This window comes from Pocillopora damicornis, chromosome 5 (genome assembly GCF_964200805.1).
Source record: "Pocillopora damicornis chromosome 5, jaPocDami1.2, whole genome shotgun sequence".
Taxonomy (NCBI): Eukaryota; Metazoa; Cnidaria; class Anthozoa; order Scleractinia; family Pocilloporidae; genus Pocillopora; species Pocillopora damicornis.
The window spans coordinates 7,089,158-7,112,341 of record NC_142674.1 but is presented as its reverse complement, the minus strand read 5'-3'; the positions used below and the strand labels follow the sequence as shown (position 1 = coordinate 7,112,341).

General features: G+C 37.7%; 1 protein-coding gene across 4 annotated transcripts in view; it reads left to right on the top strand.

The window, feature by feature from the left end:
• Positions 1-18,565, top strand: part of LOC113671973 (coadhesin) — a 33,580-nt gene extending 15,015 nt beyond the window's left edge. For 2 of the 4 annotated variants that reach the window (XM_089206839.1, XM_089206838.1), the window contains exons 11-18: positions 14-193; positions 373-552; positions 690-869; positions 14,058-14,237; positions 16,175-16,351; positions 16,879-16,953; positions 17,432-17,528; positions 18,295-18,565. In XM_089206839.1, the coding sequence (XP_089062965.1) occupies positions 14-193; positions 373-552; positions 690-869; positions 14,058-14,237; positions 16,175-16,351; positions 16,879-16,953; positions 17,432-17,528; positions 18,295-18,367 (1,142 nt within the window). In that variant the 3' untranslated portion in view covers positions 18,368-18,565. Of the gene's footprint in view, positions 1-13; positions 194-372; positions 553-689; positions 870-4,322; positions 4,558-4,776; positions 4,831-7,476; positions 8,077-14,057; positions 14,238-16,174; positions 16,352-16,878; positions 16,954-17,431; positions 17,529-18,294 lie in introns of those variants that run through there. The other 2 variants (XR_016186728.1, XR_016186727.1) reach the window with 2 other exon arrangements.
• Positions 18,566-23,184: the final 4,619 nt, after the last annotated feature.

Sequence of the window (23,184 nt, the reverse complement as noted above, 5' to 3'; positions counted from 1 at the left end):
TTTGTCTCAACAGTTAATGGCGGTTTTTCTGAATGGTCCAATTGGACCACTTGTAGCGTTGTGTGTGGAACTGGATTCCAATTACGTCATCGAAACTGCACCAGTCCTTCTCCGGCTTATGGAGGAAAAAGTTGCGAAAGCAAGAATTTCACAGAAGGGCGAACATGCGCGATGGGACCTTGTCAGTTACCAGGTAATTATGTTGTTGTTTTACTTATCGTTATTATTGTGGTAATTTTTGCCCAACATGAATGTCTAAGGAGGAGATTTACATTTTTGTCCCGCATTGAAAAAAGAGGAAATCTTAATTCTACCACAGGCCCTGTCTTATCACTGATATTCACAAGAATTAATTTTTTTTCGTCTTGGCAGTTGATGGAGGTTTTTCAGAATGGTCCAACTGGACAAATTGTAGTGTGCCGTGTGGCACTGGATTCCAACTACGTCATCGAAACTGTTCCAGTCCTCCTCCGGCGCATGGAGGACAAGGTTGTGAAAGCAAGAATTTTACAGAAGGGCGAATATGTGTGATAGGACCTTGTCATGTACCAGGTAATAAAGTTGTTGGTATTATTGTGGTTTTTTTTGGTTGCAACCGAATTGTCTAAGAGAAAGATTTCAATCTCTGAGAAGCCATTTAAGAAGATGATTTTTGATTTGCTATCGTAATTTTTGTCGTGTTTTGACAGTTAATGGTGGTTTTTCTGAATGGTCTAACTGGACAACTTGTAGTGTGTCGTGTGGGACTGGATACCAATTACGTCATCGAAACTGTACCAGTCCCCTTCCGGCGTATGGAGGACAAGATTGTGAAAGTGGGAAATTCACAGAAGGGCAAACATGTGTGATGGAAGCTTGCCAACTGCCAGGTAACTAAGGGAAAATTATTGTCGTTTTCGTTATTGTGGTTACTCTTTGTATCATAATTAACTAAAGAAAATATCATAATATTTAAAAGCGGAGCTCGCAGCGCAACCATAATTATACGAAATATTAGTAACCCGACAAGCCGAAAAAAATTTGGACTTGACACCGTACGACCGACCGTACAAGGTGCTACTTTTGGTAACCAGTCAACTCGCCGACGGACCAACTCGCCGACGCCAACTCGCCGACGTATAAAATCGAGTAGAGACGTCGGCGAGTTGGTCGTCAATCCAATCCAACTTATTAGAAGTTAAACATACAGAGAAGTAAACGATATTTAGTAAAAAACACTGGCGAACACTGGTGAAAATCAAACAGAAGCTTAAACATCGGTGAACATTGGTGAACATCACCAATGACTATAACGAACGAGTTATTATGCGACAATAACACCGTAAAGACTCATCTCGTAAATCGCTCAGATTTTTTAGCGAAAACTTGGCTTTCTAGACAAGATCTTTAGTAAAATGCAATTATTTTTATTTGCAACAAAGTTTATAAGGATCTTAAGGCGAATAAAGCGAAGTAAACCTCACCAACTACTCTAACAGCTTCAGACGCGAACGAGTTATTGTGTGACAACAACACCGTTAAGACTCAGCATGTCAATCGCTCAGTTTTTTTAACGAAAACTTGGCTTTCTAGACAAGATCTTTAGTAAAAAGCATTTCTTTTTATTAGGCAATTACAGAGTAAGGTGTTTGGATTGTGGGAGAAATATGAAAATGGTGAAAGAACAGCGGCCCAATTATTGAAATCGATGTCGAGATTAAACGGACCTACAAGAGCAGAGTAATTGCATGATATACATTACTTTCACATGTTCATCTGATCTTTATAATAAATAGAATTTTATCGTTTTTATCGTAAATCAAACGTTCTCGAAAAAATCTTTCTTTAAAGTTAAAAAAAAAAACATGTGGTTCCGCGTGGTTGCTATGGTTGTCACACAATAACTCGTTCGCGTCTGAAGCTGTTAGAGTCATTGGTGAGGTTTACTTCGCTTTATTCGCCTTAAGATCCTTATAAACTTTGTTGCAAATAAAAAGAAACGCTTTTTACTAGAGATCTTGTCTAGAAAGCCAAGTTTTCGTTAAAAAAAAAACTGAGCGATTGACATGATGAGTCTTTACGGTGTTGTTGTCACACAATAACTCGTTTGCGTCTGAAGCTGTTAGAGTCGTTGGTGAGGTTTACTTCGCTTTATTCGCCTTAAGATCCTTATAAACTTTGTTGCTAATAAAAAGAAATGCTTTTTACTAAAGATCTCGTCTAGAAAGCCACGTTTTCGTTAAAAAAATCTGAGCGATTGACATGATGAGTCTTTACGGTGTTGTTGTCACACAATAACTCGTTTGCGTCTGAAGCTGTTAGAGTCGTTGGTGAGGTTTACTTCGCTTTATTCGCCTTAAGATCTTTATAAACTTTGTTGCAAATAAAAAGAAATGCTTTTTACTAAAGATCTTGTCTAGAAAGCCAAGTTTTTCGTTAAAAAAACTGAGCGATTGACATGATGAGTCTTTACGGTGTTGTTGTCACACAATAACTCGTTTGCGTCTGAAGCTGTTAGAGTCGTTGGTGATGTTTACTTCGCTTTATTCGCCTTAAGATCCTTATAAACTTTGTTGCAAATAAAAAGAAATGCTTTTTACTAAAGATCTCGTCTAGAAAGCCACGTTTTCGTTAAAAAAAATCTGAGCGATTGACATGATGAGTCTTTACGGTGTTGTTGTCGCACAATAACTCGTTCGCGTCTTAAGCTGTTATAGTCATTGGTGATGTTCACCAATGTTCACCGATGTTTAAGCTTCTGTTTGATGTTCACCAATGTCCAATGTTTTTTTACTAAATATCGTTTAATTTTCTGTATGTTTAGCTTCTAATAAGTTGTATTGGATTGACGAGCAACTCGCCGACGTCTCTACTCGATTTTATACGTCGGCGAGTTGGTGTCGGCGAGTTGGTCCGTCGGCGAGTTGACCGTAAACCCTACTTTTAGCATGCGCGGCCTACTGTACCATTACAATAGACCATTATGTAATGGAAGCGCGAGGAAGAAGGTAGTACGCAGGCGCGATTGCGTGCGTAACCTGGATACCTTATTAGTGTGCGCCAGGAGACACCGGCAGATGACAATGAAGTCCGCATACTCGAGTGTCGAGCTTCAGTGTAGCGTACTGCGGGCATACGGTTAGGAATTCCACGAGGGCCTCACGTGGGCTAATAGATGTGAAGCTGCGTGAGCAAATAATTTGCAACCCGCGTTTTAAGCGGGAAATCAAATTAGTGAGGCTGATGTGTTATTCTCGGTATTTCGCAATTTCTAATGAACTCGCATGCAACAATACCGGTAGCGCTGAAGCTTTTTCGACGGGAGGAAATTGTTATAATTTAAGTTCGTGAAGAGAGGGTTTTGAGTGAGAATAGGCTGAAAGGAAAGAGACAGAGCGACCGAAAAAAGCAAGAAGTAAAAGGCGTAAAGCAAGTCGACAAAAACGCACAAGAAAGTTAGAGAGGATACAAAAATAGGCAGAGTACGGCGAGAGGAACGCGAAAGAGAACAAGGAAGACGTAAGTAAAAGGCGATTATCTAGCGAAGAGCAACGCGAGAAAGAAATACAAAGGCGCTCCTGAAAACAGACTGAAAAGACGTCATCAACAAAGAGAAGCGAACTACAAAGGATGCGGGAAAGAAAGAAGGTAAGTCGGGTCTTATCTGGGTTTTCTCTCACGCTAAGGCCCAGAAAAATTTGAACCTTTATTACCAATCGTCGTTTGATACTAGCTTCAGTTTAAAATTAAAATCACGTTTCGATAAAACAATGACTTCGGCATTCATCGCCTAAAAACCCTCTCGCCGGTTCATCGCTCGAATAACATTTCAAAGTATTCGTATTCTTCATGTTATTTCTTTTCCTGTCGTTTGAAATGTTTAATACAGTCGTGTAATTAATTAAGGGAAAAGAAATTATCTTACGGATTTTGTTTTGCTGGGAAAGTTTTGAGATGATAGCGAACGACGAGTGCAAGTTTCAACCTCTTTCTCTCTTCAGTTAACTATCGCAAGGTTTACTCTATTCATTAAAAAAAAGCACGCTATGTCGAAAAAGCGTTGGTTTGCCCTACGACCGAAGTAATGGCCTTTCCCTAAATTGAAATAAAATGAGATTAAGTCAGCAATGTCCAAGTTTACACCAAGTCTGACGCGGTAATTTAATTTGACAATATTGTCACGGTGAGAACCCGCCGAACATCTGAAAATTAAATTATTGACTATAAAGGTGTGGTGCAAACAAACTCACAGGTAAAATGGATTTAGTCCTACTGCAGGAGAAGTGAAGTTCATTGTTTGGTCATGGTACTTTTCAGCGCTATGTTTTCATGTTTTCTACTAGATTCGTTCGAACTTCAGGAAATGGTTTGTCTCACAAAAAATGGAGCCACTTTCTCGTGGCGTACTTACTGCTCGAGTTATGATGAACATGCTTGCGATACGATAATTTTTTCCTAATGCTGGAAACTGAAGAATCAATCTCTGAAGTTGATAGTCATCATATTTTGCAAGAAGCGTCCGAGTTGTGATCGTGTAATCTAACGGGTTCCTGGCAATTTGAGCTCACAAGCACGCTGGTAAGCACATGGTTAGCGTAAATTATTGTTGTTTCCATTTTTTGAATTCAAGAGCCGTTTTTGAGAGTCCGTTTCTGTTAACTTCCTGGATATTTTCTTTTGAATTAATTGAGGTACAATGCCTCGGGCTGAGGTTTCTTTTTGTGCAATATATATCCATTCCTTTAATCTCCACCTTAACCTACCTGCAAATAATTAAATTTTACGTTTTAATTCAAGTGTTAGAAGATAAAACAGAAGTGTTGCAGAGCTCTCTTTGCAGATTGAATTCAGGTAAGAACGTCAGCAAACTAGTTGATGTCATATGCTTCTCTTGAATTTTTAATTTTATTGCCCTGGTTTTTTTCAGAAAGCCCCTTTTATATCTCCGAGTGCCAGGTAATGATTAAAATCTCAGTGAATAGATGTGCCATATTTTAATAGTTTTTGAAAATTCCATCTTTAAGTTTTTGGCATGTACTATTTTAAAATTCATAAATGGCATTCTCTTTTCATTCATGTAAAGAGATATTATACATTTCTTTAACTAAAATGTGAATCATGAAGTCAACATAATTTCAATGAGTTTGAAACTTCATTGTACATAAGAACACTTCGCTAGAGTATGTCACATTTCTTTGCTGTCTTTCTGGTACATATGATTACCGTATGTGTCTTAACCCTTTAACTCACAAGATTTCATAAGTAATTCTCCTTACTGTCTGCCATAAAATTTATGTCATGTTAGTTTGTAGAATTTGGAATTGGATCAACCCTTAATTCATTAATTGATATTTTTCTGTATTCTCATTACTTGTCTGCTTGATATCGTACTGAAAGTGTAAGGAAAAATTCTGTCTAGGTCACTAGTGGGACTAAAAGGGTTAAAATGGGGGATTTCATTACATTATAATGATTAAAATTTTCTTATCCTTTCAAATGTAACCAAAAAAAATATATGATGAGAATGTGATGATATGAAACAATGGAAAAAGCTGTGGCTGGTAACCTATCGGTATGCCTGTAATGTTTAAATGTTCATGGGAAATGCTTTTCTTTGAAAGCGAGTATGCAGAATTTCTTAAAAAAAGGTTGTGGTTATTCATTGTGGTGAATAACAATAAAAGCTAATTTTTTCGTTTTTCTCACGATGTAGTTACGTGTGATGTAGATCGTGACATTTCGACCGCATACTGCTAGTCTAGCAACATGCAGTTGAAACGTCGCGATCTACATTACACGTGACTACATCGTAAGACAAACGAAAAAAACCTAGCTTTTACCGAGGATATAGAAGTTTTGAAAGCTGATAGAAATAAGCTGTTTGCAAGTAATGAAAAGCAAATTGATGATCATACCTAATGCTTGACATGCTTCACTCAAACATGTCAGTTGTGTGTATCTACTAATGTAGATATGCCTTTAAAAATATTCCTTGGTGTGGCTGTTGTTCTTTGTTGATCGTTGTAGCCAAAAAAGCTAATAAAGGCACTGAAATTCAATATTTATGTACACAAGGCACCCTCCAAGAGGAGAAGACCCTAGAATGATGTTTATTAGGCACTTGCACTTACCATAATTATATATTCAAGCAATACTCTACATATGTAAAACTGATTACATGATGTCTTTAACCCTTTACACCCTAACACCAGTATGCTTATTCTCCATACTGTCCTCTTTAAAAGTCACAAGGTTCTTCAGTTGATTATTGTTTCCCTTATTCTCATGACCTTAAAGCTTGATTCAGGGATGATATTTAAAAGAGAAATTAGATGCTAGTCACTCTCAGGGATTAAAATGTTTATAACTGTAAACATTTTATATGCTCCTTGCATTTGACGGCATGAACTATGAACTCAGTTTACTATATGATAGAAGAAACATCCCAGAATACTTAAGTAGGGAAACTTGGATTGTACTAGGTAATATCCTTTATTGCCCTTCATGTTTTTTATTCAAATAAAATTTAATCAGTTGAAGCGTTTGCCTGCAATGTGTCAAATTACCAGTGTAGACTTGATTCTTCTCAGTTGTCAGCTCATAAAAGATAGATACTAAGAATAGATGTCCATAAGAAAAAGTGCACACCATCAAAAACATCACAGTGAAGTGGTGGTGTGATTGATTTGTGATATTTAGAACGACAGAAGCAGGAAAAAACACACTGAGCTTTTTCCTATTTCGTAATAAGTTAATTATATTTTGGATTCTACGTTCGAACTAGGTGATCGTGAATTAATTAATATCATGCTTCATTATGGTTTGTGTGCATGGAAAGGGAATTGTTATTATAGTTTACAGATGTTTTGTTTGCCATCCCAATTAACCCTTTAACTCCCAGATCAAATTTGTAATTCTCCTTACTGTCAACCATATAATTCTTACAATGTTAGTTCAGAGAATCTAGTATCGGATCAACTAATTATCCCCAAATTAATATTGCCTTTATTCTCTTCACTTATCTGGTTGATATTGTATTGATATTGTAGAGAAAAATTCTCTCTTAGTCACTCATGGGAGTTAAAGGGTTAACATTTATCACAAAGTTCTATTTAACACAGCATTTAACATAAATGCAATGTTTCAAGAATTTTTTTCCTTTCTCTTCGATACCATTTACTATTTCTGGAGCACAATTAATCCTTTAACTCACAAGATCTCACTGGTAATTCTCTTTACTGTCTGCCATATAGTTCTGGTGATGTTAGTTTTGATAATTTGGTATTGGATCAACTAATAATTCCCTAGTTAATATTTTTATTTATTCTTATCACTTGTCTGCTTGATATTGTATCGATATTGTAAGGAGAAATTCTGTCTTGGTCACACATGGGAGTTAAAGGATTGAAGGAAGCAGGTTATTGGAAAAATTATAACTTTTCATTTGGGTAATTATTTGAATATATGAGTAACATTTAATGTTTTTATATGAAACAGGATGATCAAGCTGAAGATAGCCTCAAAAAGGAGTGAATTCCACTGTTATAATCAGGTGACTAATTTGGAACTTGAGCACTTGGTAAATACACCTCGGCTTGCAGTTCTGATGATTTAAGTTTGCTGGGGCAATTGAAATGTCAGTCCCCATGCAGGAACTTTCCACATGGCCTATACAGTCATATGCTATGAGATAACTTAAGAAAAATGCATTTGTGTCAGTAGATATATTTTAAATACAGTACCTTGTAGTAACAAAGATTAATGATTTCCTGTAAGCATGAACGTTTGGGAGAAGTTATGGTGGTAACTGACCTTTTTTTTGCAAGGATGCATAGGGTCTGATGATTGTAATTTATATCTTTTAGCTTTCAAACTTTCAACTTTGGGTTAATTGTAACTGTTTGCCATATCTATTTCTCTGTACCTTAAGCCCTCAAAAGTAGAAGCAGGTGAGTCAATGACCTGACTTCCTTTGTTTGGAATCGTGGTATTATATTATTTTGCTGTATAAGTTACCACATTGTAACATGTAATATTATTATTCAGATTGCATTAAATGGTGTTTCTTACCAATGTTCGTACCGAAACTAAACACTGATATCTGGAAATGATCACAAGATATGTGAGTTTTAAAGGGTGGAAATCTGGAAAAGCAAGGATCTTCCTTTAATTAGTTCTGAAATTAAATGGGGGCCCTCCTGTTTTAATTCATGTTTTTAGTATGACCTGCCTCCTCCCCTGTAATGTTTAGGGCACATGAATGAAGAGAACATTTTTTGTATTTTGAAGCATGAAAGTTAAATTAATTAGCATCCATATAATGCACAAAGCAAGAATATAATTGCCTTAGCTTAAAAGGTTAAAAAATTAAAACAAGAGAGTTGTGCAGACCATATCTTACTTTTTATCCTCCTTTGGATATTTATCCAAATAACATAGTCACTAATAGTCTCATTCAATCTTAATTTTCACTGAGTTTGTGGAAAGATGATAACCTCAGTATTTCTCTAAATGAAGAAAGGAAGGCCTGCCCTCTTACCGCAGATAGTTCTTTTGGGCATCATCAGTAAAAACCTGGTAAAATTTTTAATTGAAGGCAATTGTTCCAGGTAGACTAACCCTAAAAATTAGTTGTGAAAACTTCGTGAACCTGTCGTTGTATAAAATGTTTGACTGAATTTTACCTCACTAACCAACATGTAAACTGAATAAATAGAAACTTGAAATTCATTTGTTCTCCTTTTGAGGTGTGCATCAAAATTCTGAAATCATTGCAGGCTTGAAGTACAGCTTTAGAGGAAATCTGCATGTATTTCTTAGCTTAATAGGTTAATAGGTTAAAAAATTAAAATAAGAGAGTTGTGCAGACCATATCTTACTTTTTATGTATAAACCCAGTACTATGACTAGTTCAAATGACTTTACTACTTGCCATAAAGGTAAAGGCAGGTGTTGTAAAAAAATTTGGTTAGCTTTTTCATTAGTACACATCTCTTTTTCTAAGAATTTTGTTTATTCGGCCTATGCTCAATTCTACTTTTTCAATAAAATTTTCTTCTCTTTTGAATGTTCTTAGATCTCTTAGTATCAGTTAACCCCTAGGGGACTGAGGGGGTGGGGGTTTTTTGACTCAATTGGTGACATGACATTACTAATTAGGCCACCAAATTTTTTTAATATGGCAGAAAACAATGAAACTAACATTTTTAGAAAGAGGAGATTTTGCACTTTCATTTGGTGCAATGAACTAATACATGTGTCTTACAGAAAAAATATGAAAAATCCAGAAAGGTAATAAAACAGATTTTTTCCCCAACCGTCTTCAAATTAGAGAACAGAACTGAAGTGAAAACTTTGTCAACACAATAACTGTACACAATATCAAGTTCTATATACACAGAAGACTTTTCCTAGCACAAAATAAAACACTACTGTTCTTCTTTTAACCATATTTAGTTGCAAACTTGATGTCAGTCAGTAGTCTCAAAATCATTTTAGTGTTCACTTGAATCAACCTTAAACCTCGATTAGTAAATTAATGTTTTGATCAGAGGAAACATAAAATCATCTTGATCTCCTTTGAAGTGGTCTGCCTGGACCATTTCTTGGTCTGCCATGACTGTCTTTGAGTCTCTTGGGACCATTTCTACTGGGGTCATCAAAAAGATAACTCTGCAGTGTGTGGTAGCGCTCAAAGCAAGGTGCTGGACACATACGCACTTGGCAAACCGAGCACTCATAGACTGTTTCCACTCGTTGAATATGTATTTTACAGTTTCTGTGAGTATCAGTTGCCACAGGATGGTGAAACTGCTGGCGGTCAAAGCGGACATCCTGTACTGCTACATTGCCTCCAGAAAAGTTGTTCCGTCGAAAAGAATTTCCTCCTATCAGTTCCCCCACAAGATTCTCTTTGAATCTGAGAAGGTGCATATACAGCTGTAAATCTGGGCACAAGAGCATCTAAAAATGGTCTAATTTTCCACAGTTTATCCCTGTTGGGATCTGTCTGGTCTGGGGCATTGCAATTATTTACAAAGTGGAGATATCTCAGAATGTGAAGGTAGCGGTCTCTTGACATGGTGCTAGAAAACAGTGGAGTTTTGGTGACCGAATCAGTTGACCAGTAAGCTTTCAAATTGCTTTTTTTGACAAGACCCATTGCCAATGTGAGCCCAAGCCAAGCATTTAGCTCTGGAAGGGTAAAATCGTGGAGATCACCCAGGGAATTGTCCTCAAGCTGCCGTTTTTGATGCTCAAACCGTTTGGTCTCGCGAATAATCAGCTGATAAACATCGTCAGTAAACAGAAGTTGGAAGTAATCTAAACAATTACTGTTATTGTCCATTTCTACCCTCAAACCAACCTCTTCGCGAAAATTTATGCCTTCTGGGGGTTGTATAGTAGATGTCCATCTCATATTGGAGTAGTTTTGCTCCTCGTCATCGCTGTTTTCAATTTCTCCATCACTTTCCCCTTCCTCTTCATCGCTATTTTCCTCTTCATCGCTGCTATCGACATCGGAAGGTGCTTCATGGTCAGAATCCACGTGGGCGATTCGCAGAAATGCTACAGGCAAGTCATCTTCGTCCACAAAAGTTAATCCCATCGATTCTGCAGCCGCCATTTCGATCTTTTTCGCAAACAGATGTCTTACTAATGTTTTGGCGACGCCATATTTAAATGGCAGACGCGATATCGGCAACAACTGGAGTAAAAAATTCCGGAAAATTCGTATTTCGATGTTTCGAAGAGCTGTTTTCGCTAAAAATGAGCCTCATTTTGTTATCCAGCGGTTTAATGCATAAATAGCCTCAGTTCCCCACGGGCTTGCTTTAAATAGCAACAAAAATAGGGTGATGTAATTTTCTACGGCTGTGGCCGTAGTTCGTCCCTCAGGGGTTAATATTCATGTAATTAAAATAGTTACATGAAAACTTGCAGACGTGTGGCACATTTTTTCCCTCTGTTCCTCCTAACATTCTACTATGTTCAGGGATTGTTATTGGCTATAAAATCTATGTCAAATTAAAGTTTTGTGCACAGTCTATGCGTCAAATTTATCTAATAAAATATTGTGTCTTTCTTAAAACTAGTTTATGAGAATAAGAATGCGTTACCAGGCACAAGTATGACTTTCACAATGATAGTTTCTAGGTTTGAAAAAAGTCATTGCCAGCTAAAATCCTCTGTTCCTTTGCTCAAAACATTGCCAACGGGAGCAATTAGTTAATTAACGATACAGACAAGACAGCCTATTCCCAAATACACCCTCCTCAATTCTGTTCGCTTTTTATGGACATGGCATTTCAAATGTGGTGTATATGCCACAAATTTTCCATCTCCTGATTAATTATTTTGTAATGTTTTTTACAAGTTGTGGAAAATGGTTGGGTTGAAACATAATACAAAGACTTGCCAGTAGATAGTCAAATGAAAACTTTTTATTAAAAGAGATTTCTTAAAAGATAAAACGGTAAAAACAAACGATAAAATCCGACGTTTCGGAGTAGTCATGACTCCATTATCAAGGTAAAAGTTTAAAACATGCAAATAACAGTATTTAAGCGATGTGGCGCGAAAAATTAACATAATAGGTGCGAAGATTATACAAATACTTTCGCACGAATAGAGTCCGATTGCACGTTCAGGTTTGGCTTTAAAGTTCTTATATGAAGCATTTCGTACAATAAGCAGTCAAATTTGTTCCTGCACTTCTTAAGAACTTCGAAGCATTTCAGTAGGTCCTGAGGGATCGTCCCGTGTACGTTCTTGCAATGTTTGGCAATGGCTGAGGATTGTTGTTTATGTCCTTTTACACGATTGTGTAAATGTCCGCGTGTGTATCCTATATAACCTGCATCGCACAGGTCACATTGGTATTTATAAACAACACACTGTTCATTTACGATCGATGGCTTTGCTTCTTTCACATTCAGTTCTTGATCAATTTTTCGCTGACAAATACGGGCTGGATGTTGGTGTTCACTTTTAGGCTCAGATCCTTGAGTTGTCCTTTCACAAAATTTGCTGAGGTTTGGTCTTTAAATGGTAGAACCACTCGAATTGTGTCATCCGTCTCTTTAGTTGGTAATGGTCGCTGCTGGTCACAAACCTTTGAGTCAACGAAATTTTTGGTGGCAGAGTCGATGAGGTGTTTGGGGTACTTTAAACGCGAGAATACTGTCTTCAATCGGTCACATTCGTCTGAGAAGTGTGACCAAGAAGAAGATAAACGATGTGCTCGACCCAGCATAGTTCGGAGTAAACCCTGTTTGTACCGATTGTCAACGTGACTTTGGTAATGTAAGAGGAGACTTGAATTCGTGGGTTTTACGTACACCATTATTACCAACTAAAGAGACGGATGACACAATTCGAGTGGTTCTACCATTTAAAGACCAAACCTCAGCAAATTTTGTGAAAGGACAACTCAAGGATCTGAGCCTAAAAGTGAACACCAACATCCAGCCCGTATTTGTCAGCCGAAAAATTGATCAAGAACTGAATGTGAAAGAAGCAAAGCCATCGATCGTAAATGAACAGTGTGTTGTTTATAAATACCAATGTGACCTGTGCGATGCAGGTTATATAGGATACACACGCGGACATTTACACAATCGTGTAAAAGGACATAAACAACAATCCTCAGCCATTGCCAAACATTGCAAGAACGTACACGGGACGATCCTTCAGGACCTACTGAAATGCTTCGAAGTTCTCAAGAAGTGCAGGAACAAATTTGACTGCTTATTGTACGAAATGCTTCATATAAGAACTTTAAAGCCAAACCTGAACGTGCAATCGGACTCTATTCGTGCGAAAGTATTTGTATAATCTTCGCACCTATTATGTTAATTTTTCGCGCCACATCGCTTAAATACTGTTATTGGCATGTTTTAAACTTTTACCTTGATAATGGAGTCATGACTACTCCGAAACGTCGGATTTTATCGTTCGTTTTTACCGTTTTATCTTTTAAGAAAACTTTTTACATACCAATAAAATTTATTGTTGCGTTTCATGTTAACATGTTGCAACAACTCCATCTTCCAGTAAATTCAACTGATGGGTAACATGAGAAAATACCATGTAAAACTTTTCAACCTATTTAATATAGCCAATAACAACATCAACTCAACTTTTAAACTAGAGAGAAACTTGATTGATGTTTGGAGTTGATTTCTGTGACGTGGAAATGAAATCCAGGTATTATCTCAAGTTTTCTTGAGGACATCCACTTTATATGCAGTTACACCAGAAGTTACCTAATTAATTAAGAGTAAATATAAGAAAAGGTCGTCGTGTATTTCCAGCCAGAGGACAATCACAAATCAAAAATAGCCGAAAGCGAAAAAGTAAAAAAAATACGGGCTCAAACACGAGTTGAAAGTTACCTTTCTTTTTAATTTTCTACGCTAAACAGAGGAGATTGAAACGCTGGGGAAAAACGGTGGGGTAAGCAGTCATACATGACAACACCACTAGAAGATATAATAGAAGCCCATACGATTCTGGCGTATTGTTTTGCTGACTCACTGTGCTCACGTGTATACACTCCAATCGACTAGTGATGTCATAACGCAAAGTAGTTTGCCGTCGTTTCTTTCAATTTTGGCCCATTTTCCCAAACCGAAATTATAAGGCACGCTCAACAGATTATAATTTCAACTGATGCTGACATCATACACTTCATCTGAAGAAGAGAACATTCCCCATCTTAGAAAATTTGCTCCAAACATTTGGAACAACGACGAAGGTCCCAAGCTGTTTGAAGATACCGCTTAGTAGCATGCGTGTTGATCGCCTTGCAAGTTGTGAGAAAATCGTCTCCAGGTTCCAGACCTCGTCTGGTCTCCTGTCCCCTTGAAGAAACTCTTCTACAGCCTGTGCTGAAGAGTTTTATTACAGTTTTCATTCAGCATAATGAGGGGCTGGAAAATAAACTACCAAGAGCTCCGCTTTTAGGCTTGGCTAAATCTATATATGTTCCTACTTAAGAGGAAATTTTCATTTTCATTCCACAGTGCCCGTCATATCATTAATATTCACGAAAATGTATTGTTTCTTTTTGACAGTTGATGGCGGTTTTTCAGAATGGTCCAACTGGACAACTTGTAGTGTTTCGTGTGGGAATGGATTCCAATTACGTCATCGAAACTGTACAAGTCCCCCTCCAGCACATGGAGGAAAAAGTTGCGAAGGCAAAAATTTCACAGATGTGCGAAACTGTTCGACAACAGGATGCTATTCAAAAGGTAAATAAGTTAACCATCAGAACTGATCTAACCTAAGAGTGGGTCAGCGGGTAAGCCTTTATTTGATAGCCTTTCATGATTTTTATCACATGACAAAATTTTTTACCGGTGTCTTCTAATAATTCAAATTACATAATTTGCTCTCACATTCTTTAGATCTGTTGAATGCTTTCCAAACTATTTTGTGTTTTCCAAAATAGCACATTTTTGGATTTATGAATGTTTTTTCTCAGCATGTTTTGGTGATAACTTAAAATTTACCAAATTTTGCGGACAAAATTTAAAATGAATTCAATTCTTTTTTTCCTCTGCAAGATTTAGCTAGTCCGTAAGAAACTATGTGTTTGTAATAGGACATGAAACGATGCAGAGTTAATCCGTCTAATTTGTGGAGAGTTAGTCATACACTGAGTGTCTCAGAAATTCTGCGACAACTCATACACTGAATGTCGCAGTAATTCAGCAAACACTCGTACACTGGATGTCGCAGAAATTCTGCAACCCCTCATACACTGGATGTCACAGAAATTCTGCGACCATATCTACTCTGGATGTCACAGAAACTTTGCAACCACTCATGCCCTGGGTATCACAGAAATTCTGCACCACTCATATATAGGATGTCGCAGAAACTCTGCGACCACTCATAGACTGGAAGTCGCAGAAATTCTGCAAGCATTCATACACTGAGTTGTCGCAGAATGTCTGCGACATCCAGTGTGTGAGTGGTCGCGGAATTTCTGCGACATCTAGTTTACTCGCTATCATCGGTTGAAATGTTTTTGTGCGAGGAATACAAATTAACTTCACTCAGAGTCAAAAACAGACAAAAGCTCAACTCTACGATAAGTTGAAGTAACAATGCTGTGTGTGCTAATGTTTTTTGCATGACAAGATAAGCTGGAGTAAATAAATCCACGGTTGGAAACTTAAGGCTATTAACAGAGGCCCGCTTTATTAAAGAGATTTAAAGTTAGGAGACCTTTTGAGCAGATAACTTCTTACTGAATTTAGCTTTTCTGAAGCTTTTAAAGAACCGTGGGTTTACTGAAGCAAATTGAAACGCACCTTTTGAATTTGAAATTGGCTTTTTTTTCCACCATCCTCTGGAAACGAATATATGGCAGGCTATGACCATTTTCTCGTAGACTTTGTTCCTTGCAGAACTTCTGCAGCATTGGACGCCATACCATGCAGAATTGCTAGAATTACTAGACGTCAAGGTGTGCAGAATTTCTGCTGCATTGTACGTCAAACCTTGCAGAATTTCTGCAGCATTGGACGTCAAGGCGTGCAGAATTTCTACAGCATTGGACGTCAAACCTTGCAGATTTTCTGCATCATTGGAAGCCATACCATGCAGAATTTCTGCAGCCCTGGACATAATTCCATGGCAAATAAAACTGAAAAAAAAAACCATATTTTTCATAAGTCCATTTATCACGGCAATTGCTATTTTAGAAAACACAAAATAGTTTGGAAAGCGTTTTCATGGACAACACTTAAATTTCATCAGAAATCTCAGTACCAATCAAAATGTCAGAGGGGTAAACGTCGCAAAAATGAAGTAGTTATACTACTACTACTACTACTACTACTACTAATAATAATAATAATAATAATAATAATAACAATAATAATAATAATAATAATAACAATAATAATAATGATATCAATAATAGTGATAAAAAAACATCCATACTTCAGTCATAAAATCCTTACCTCAAAAACAACATTTACACCTCAGGTAGAACATCCATGCCTTAGACACAGCATCCGTTATGCTTATGCATTCATTAATATACTTCCAGACTGAAGGTATATTATTATATTTTAAAAGTTATTTCAATAAAACTGGAGCCGATGCATGATGTAGAGTGTAAAAAGTAAAAAATCCTTCCAATATTTATTTGTATTGTTTGGTTTTGCTTTAATAGTTGATGGCGGTTTTTCAAAATGGTCTGCTTGGACCACATGTAGTGCATCGTGTGGGACTGGACTTCAATTACGTTATCGAAACTGCACCAATCCCCCTCCCGCTCATGGAGGGAAAAACTGCGAGAGCAGAAATATCTATGAAGGGCGATCATGTAATATGAAAGCTTGCCAATCAGGTAAACCAGCGGGCATTGGTTTTCCCTCTCTTTCTGATACGAGAAGTATGCAATACCTCTTATCGGGGGGACAGAGACACGATGCTTAGTGATCGAGGTGAAGTCTTTGTCAAAAGCTTCGAGTTTAAGGATTGAACCTTGGTTGGAGTTATTCTGTTGCAAAAAGTCGAGTTATTGTCAACTTACTCTCAGATCCTCCCTTGAGGTAAGAGAACAAATGTGCTCTAGGAACTTTCCAAGAAACCTTAGGAAAAGGTGGGGCTTTAGTCTGATATGAACTAACAACCAATCGTCATTCCCTATTCGCCTATGGGTGCAGAAACTGGAATGGGTTTTAGCAACATGGGACTTTTTTCCTGGTGGCCCTAAATAAGAACGCTATGTTGTTCTTGTGGCTTTCTTAATTTACCCATGGCTTCCATGTATTTGCAGAACAAACATTGAGTATCAGCTGATCATTGAGGAAAATACTATAGATCCATTACAAATTACTCAAATAAATGACTTTGTATCTCCTTAACCTACAGATGTGGGTTTTGTTAACGCTAATACCGGCGCTGGTGGACCAGGAGACGAAGAGGAGCATGGCAGCAATGAATACTGTAAGTTAACTATAGAGGCTTGGGATGGGCGGGGCACAGGTAATTCCCTTTCGTAAGCTATGTGGATATGTACTGCTCTGTGATACCAAATCGGGAAAAGGCGAAGGAATTCAAAGGGGTGTTGGAAATAGCATGCTGTGGTCTGAAATAGGGTCAGGATTTGAATTTAAATTGGTGGCACATCCCTACCAAGAGTTCCGCGGAGTACCGGCTTTTCAGAGAATAGAAGGCATATTTTGTGAAAACAGTTTTTATATAAAAAAGCAGGTCCACGTGAAAAAATAATACTTATCTATACAGTAATTTCAGAACAGAATGTCGTCTACGTTTTTCCTACAGTTCTTCAATTGTTTTCGTCTGTGGTTCGTGTTTAAGTCGAATTTGAGATGGAACACCAACATAACCCGAAAATCCCACGAAATACAATTCAAGCTACGCCTTATTGACTTTTTGTATTTTTGTTATATATTTTTTCCAGTTGTTGCGATGATAGTTTTCGCAGTGGCTCTCGCACTTTCCATCCTAATTGGTATCACTGCATGCTATGTGCTACGCGATCAATCTTCTAGAACCAGGTAAGGAGAAGTATAGCGGAAAACAGTACTTTACAGTCGCCATTTATACGAAAGTAATTCATGTGAGCGTAATAACACGTTAACCCTTTAACTCCCAGGATCTCATTAGTAATTCTCCTTACTGTTTGCCACATAATTATGATGTCAATTTGGAGAATTTGGTATTGGATCATCTAATAATCCATTAATTGGTTTTTCTACTTTATTTTCATCACTTCTATGCTTGATTTTGTATTGATATTGTAAGGAGAAATTTTCTCTTAGTCATTCATGGGAGTTAAAGGTTTAAAGCAGTTTTGAATTGAGTGTCGAAAGTGATCCGGGATTGCTTTGGATTTTCCTAACTATGCTCTGTGATTGGTCATGAAAACTGGCGTCATTCCCTCAACCAATTAGATGCAAAACCAAACCCGGTCACGATTCACTCACCGGCGTTTTCCCGCACTTTAGGCAGTTTTTTGCGTTTTACTTCGAGTTCTCATTGGCCTCGAAGCTATTTTTATTTTCAAAGCAATACAGTTTGTCATCACGGTTAACTTTTACCCTTGAAGATGAAATCTTAGTGTGAGGCAGTCCAGATGAAAGCTATCAAGCAGTTGTTTCATGTGATAATTCTTCTTAACACTCTAAAAGGTGGAGTAATAATAACCCCCCATTGCAAAGTGAGAGAGAGAGAGAAGGGATTATCCTTATCAATCAAGTTGATTACATTTACACTCTAATTTAAAAGTTTTTGACTGCACTTTTTTTTCACCTTAAACAACAGGAACATTGCACGGGTTGAAAATACACGACTTGATGGTAAATTTGTTTATGTGATGGACGCAATGAAGACCTGAAGCAAAGGAGTCTGAGGACACAATGTTCCCGTGAAAATTCTTTCTTTATCACTGCATTTTCTTATACGAAAGCAAAATAACAACAGCAAATTCATTCCCAGTTAAATCTGTGCATGTGCACTTAGTTTACACGTGAGTGCACTTATCTAGTCATTGTAAAATATTCTGCAAATTGAATAAATATTCACACAACCAAAACAATGTTTATTGTGCCTAACAAAGCTCAACAGCCACGTTAGATAGACTTCTATTCCCTAAATTATGATTTGGTTTGATCAACCACGTTGATAATGTAAATTTGCCACCTTAAAGAGTTTCTATAGCTAAAGTTTTGAACGTTAGCCCTTCGTGAGAGGGAACATTGAAGTTGTGGGTTGTGTGGCTCTGACGGTGGGTCAAACCTCGAAATATCAGCTTTAGAAACTCTTAACGTTGGCCAATTTACATCACTGATGTAAACTGGCCAACCGTTCAGTCTCGGATAAAGCCAAATTTTCTTGTAGTACTCCCACGGACCTGGTACTACAGTTTATTTATAAACTTACCAGCTTCATTCCCTAAATTAAACGGCCAGTTTTAAAAATTCAAAACACTTTGGCTCTAATATACAGTGTTTGCAATCTGTAGTTAGCACTGCAATCACCTCTCTATCTACAGAACTCTCACATGCAATTTTTAGGCCAAAACACAAAAAAATGCAAAACACTGTGGCTCTTACACACTTTGTTTGTAACCTGTAGTTAGCACTGCAATCACCCCTCTATCTTTTTAACACTCACATGCAATTTTCAAGCCCGTCAGAACTCGACTCGGGAAACGCTTTTTGGGAACACATCTTGGGAACTCATTCAGAAAAAGTGATAGAATATAATTTGGAACCTAGCCAGCGAATATAAGAGGTTCAAGCTCACGACTGTGGCAAATTAATTATAGTCTCAAAGGAAAATTGTTTTTCCTTTCTTTGCTCTAATCATGTCAGTTAGCCAAACTTTTCGTGCGTCGCATCTCAATCTGTCTACTATACCAGTGTTTTGAAGGTTTCTGTTTTCTTCCTCTTTCTCGTTTGAAAGCGTTTTAACTCCATATCACCCAATTTATCAACTAGCGAAACTTTCTTTCCATCGCGTCATGGTTTGTTGATTATATTAATTTTGTCACGCGTTACGTTTGACCTCAGACAAGCTAGCCGTGGTTCAGTGTATCTAAACAAAACCAGAGCCGTTTTAGGACGGGGTTCACGAACTGTATGAGGAAATATTGCAATAGATGCACGATTACCTAACAAACATTTTGAAACGTGACTTGAAACGTGAAAATTCAGCACGCGCAAGTCTTGTGTTACAGTGGTTGAAGCTACAGGCGTCTAAGTGGTTAGAAGCAGATTCGCCGTCACACAGGAATATCATATCATTTTTATATTGAAATAAACTTCCCTCCAAATTTTAGTGGTTTCGAGGATATCTTTTCATGATTTTCCTTTATGATGTGGTAATAAGGGTTAGTTTTAAGATGTCATTTCCCCATCTGTATGTTCTTGAGGTTTGGCAAAGCTGGATGAGATTGTTAAAATAGGCAATATAAATTTTCTTCTATGTGCGTCTGTTGCTTTAAGTTTACTTTCTCTCCCGCAGAAAATGACTCCGTAGATACGTTTCTCAAAACCTTCATATAAGTATCCTCTATTTTAAGCGTATTATGAAACTCTGTGCGTTTTTTTATTAAACTTGGAGCGTGACGAATTCGTTCTTAGCAAGCGGAGGGCTTCTTCTTTTACAAGTCCCGTATTTACGCTAAGTGGATGACACGAAAAAATGTTCGTGTATTAGATGGTCTCTGTCTCTTTGTAATGCGTTTAATATATAACTCGCGTCTAGGAATGTATTTTCTGAATTTGTTATCATTCAGAGAGCCATCGGCTGTGAATGTAACTGCTGCCATCTGTGGAGATTCTTAGGCAAGACCGCGGTCTCGATTCTTTCTGAATCTCGTCAGTTACCGCCTAGGAGCGAATTCATCGCGGAGGAGTGACAAGAGTCGCACACGCCCGTAAACACTTTTCAACTTTCGAAGGAATTCAAGCTTCCTCGCTGCCACCTACAAAGTTTGCTCGACCGCGACAGGATGTAAATGACACTTATTGTTTGACGGCAATCAGAGTGCGCAACCGTCTGGAGTTAAATTTGGCTTATCAGCCGACGAGACAATAACATGATGATGTGTCTGTCAGTCAATGTTATCATGGTAGCTCTCTGAATATTAAACAATTATGAGAAAATAACTTTTGATCAACAAGGAAATGGCTGGAAGTAGAGGCGAATTAATCAAAGCAATTCAGTCTGAACCAGGTGGAATTGGGTTTTATAGATCAAATACATTTGAAATTCATCCACCCACGTTACAAGAAAGAGATTTTCGAGAAATTTGTTCAGAGGTGTGAGAACTCTTGACCGAGAACGAACGAGATTGTAACCTGCTCTCCTGAAACACGGTACCACGGAAAAATGAAATGATTAACATATTAATGAAAAGCACGCCCACACGGGAAATATTTGGCAAAATCACTGGCGAGGTAGTAAACAGTTTCCTCTCTTCGTTTGACGAGGAAGTAACACCTTGATGCAGTCTTCTAAACCTATTAGGGTTCGTCAACGGTCGCGACGTTTACACGTCGCCTTTGCACCAGAAATCACGAAGGTAAAGAAGTTATCGGTAAGTGTTAGGGCTAAAAGGGTCTCATGTCATTGTCTCGTCGGCTAAGACTATCAATGTCTTTCAAAGGAAACTGAATCGCTTCTGTCGCTCATGTCGTGACAAGCAGGAGTTGTTCCGCTGAAGGCTTAGTTAACAGACGAAGAGGAAAACTTCGCGAACTCGCTCCCTGTACTTGAAATGCGTAAATATGGGTTTCCGTTTTCTACTAGCTAGCTTGGACTCCCCGGTATTTCATACTGCCCTTTTCTCCGCTGGTAAATCGAGTTACTGCACTTAATTTAGGCAATTACAAACGTCGATCGCAGAAACCAGATTAAACGTACGATTTGCTTCTATATTCATCGTTTCTTGATAGAAACTTGTCTCTCAGAAGATTAGGGCGGAAGAATGTTGTTATCTTCAATTCTTTATTTCAATGTGTATTGCTTAACGCACTCTATCGGCGAGATCAGAAACGCAGGGCCGTACAAAATGCGTTTGTTGACAACAATTCCGCTTATGAACTACATTATTACAATATGATATATGTGTTATTGTTTTAAATCTTTAAGGACCCCAAGGCATTAATTAATACAAGCTTTTAACCTAAGGATACTTGTCTTAGATGAAAGCAGCTTGCGACGAGTAAGAGAAGGAATGTTCACTCTAAATTTTTAAAATCAAGGCCGGTTTCTCATGAGAATTTCCGTTTACAAGGACTCAAAATTCCCCAGCGTTTTCGTCACAGACATAGCTTGATGTCAGTTGATATTGGAGTCATCTTCTACCCGCAGAGAAAAAGACACGTATAAGAATCTGCCAACAAAAAGACAAACAAACAAATTGAGAAACATCACAAAAATCAAAATCACGTTACAATTTATTCAAATATTTATATTTTCCTCAAAAGAAAATGTATAACACTAACAAATTCGATGAAAACGCGTCGATTTTAAAATCCCCTTATTTGGATCTTTATCGCACCGATTTACGGTTCACTGACTTTGTTACAACTTCCTGTCGTATGACTGCGTCATAGAATCCGGGTTAAGATATTGCGTGTTTTGATGAAGTACATCACTCGGAAAACATATTACAATTCACCAAAAAAATCAGAGAGGTGGTGAATTTGCGACCAGAAGTATCTCGCGCGCCTACAGTGCTATTTCGGTTTGCTTTGACGGCATTAGCAGGGCGGTGCTACGCTCCAGTGAATGTCATTGTCTACTGTTCTAAAATCGAACCGTTTCAGCGCCCTTTCAGTGGTGTGTGGTTGACCCCAGGAGCGACACTTTGTTAAAAAAAATTTATTTGTCGCTTTAAGACTTCTAGATGGCTAACACCTCAATGTTCTTCATCTTTGCTTTTTTCACCAAAATGTATTTATGTGCAGTCAGAGCTCTTAACTCGTCCAACGGTTCTAGATACATTTTTTAGCTCAATGTGTTATTGTTTTTATTAAGTGACTCTTTGTTTATTCGTCGTCTGAAGACTAATCTCAAAATTCTCTCCAGCGTGTACGGTACATTAAATAAACACAACTTTAGTTTTCTCTAAGACTAATTACGTTAATCGAGAAATTGAAATAGGAAAAAACGAAAGATGTTTTCACCACAGGGAACTTTTAAGTCTGCAGCAAATGAAATTGTAACGACATCTTATTTGTCCTTTGCAAAATAATCCAAAACAACGACATTCCAGCCATAGATTAAGACAGATAAAAGTCTGGCTTAAGATTAACTGAGATGACATGCACCTGAAAAAATGCAAAATAGGGCCGGGTCGCACTTGAGCCAATTTTGTTTACTTCCAATTTTTGGCGAGGAAAAAATTGGCAAAAATTTCGCAAGGGCCAAATTTTGGCGGTGGTCGCATTGGACCAACATGTTTGAGCCAAAACTTCGCTGATTGACATACATGTCATGTCACGATATCTACAGTCAAGAATGGATCGTCATGTACAGGTGATTATTTTCGCGGCTTTCGGGCTTTTGTTGAATTTTGTGTTTCAGTCTCAACAGAACAACGCAGCGTTTTTAGTATTGTTGATGCACTATCAGCTGGCTTTTCAACGGTTAGTGTCTGCTGTTAGAAGACGTAGAGTTCGCTTGAATTGGTGCCGGTAG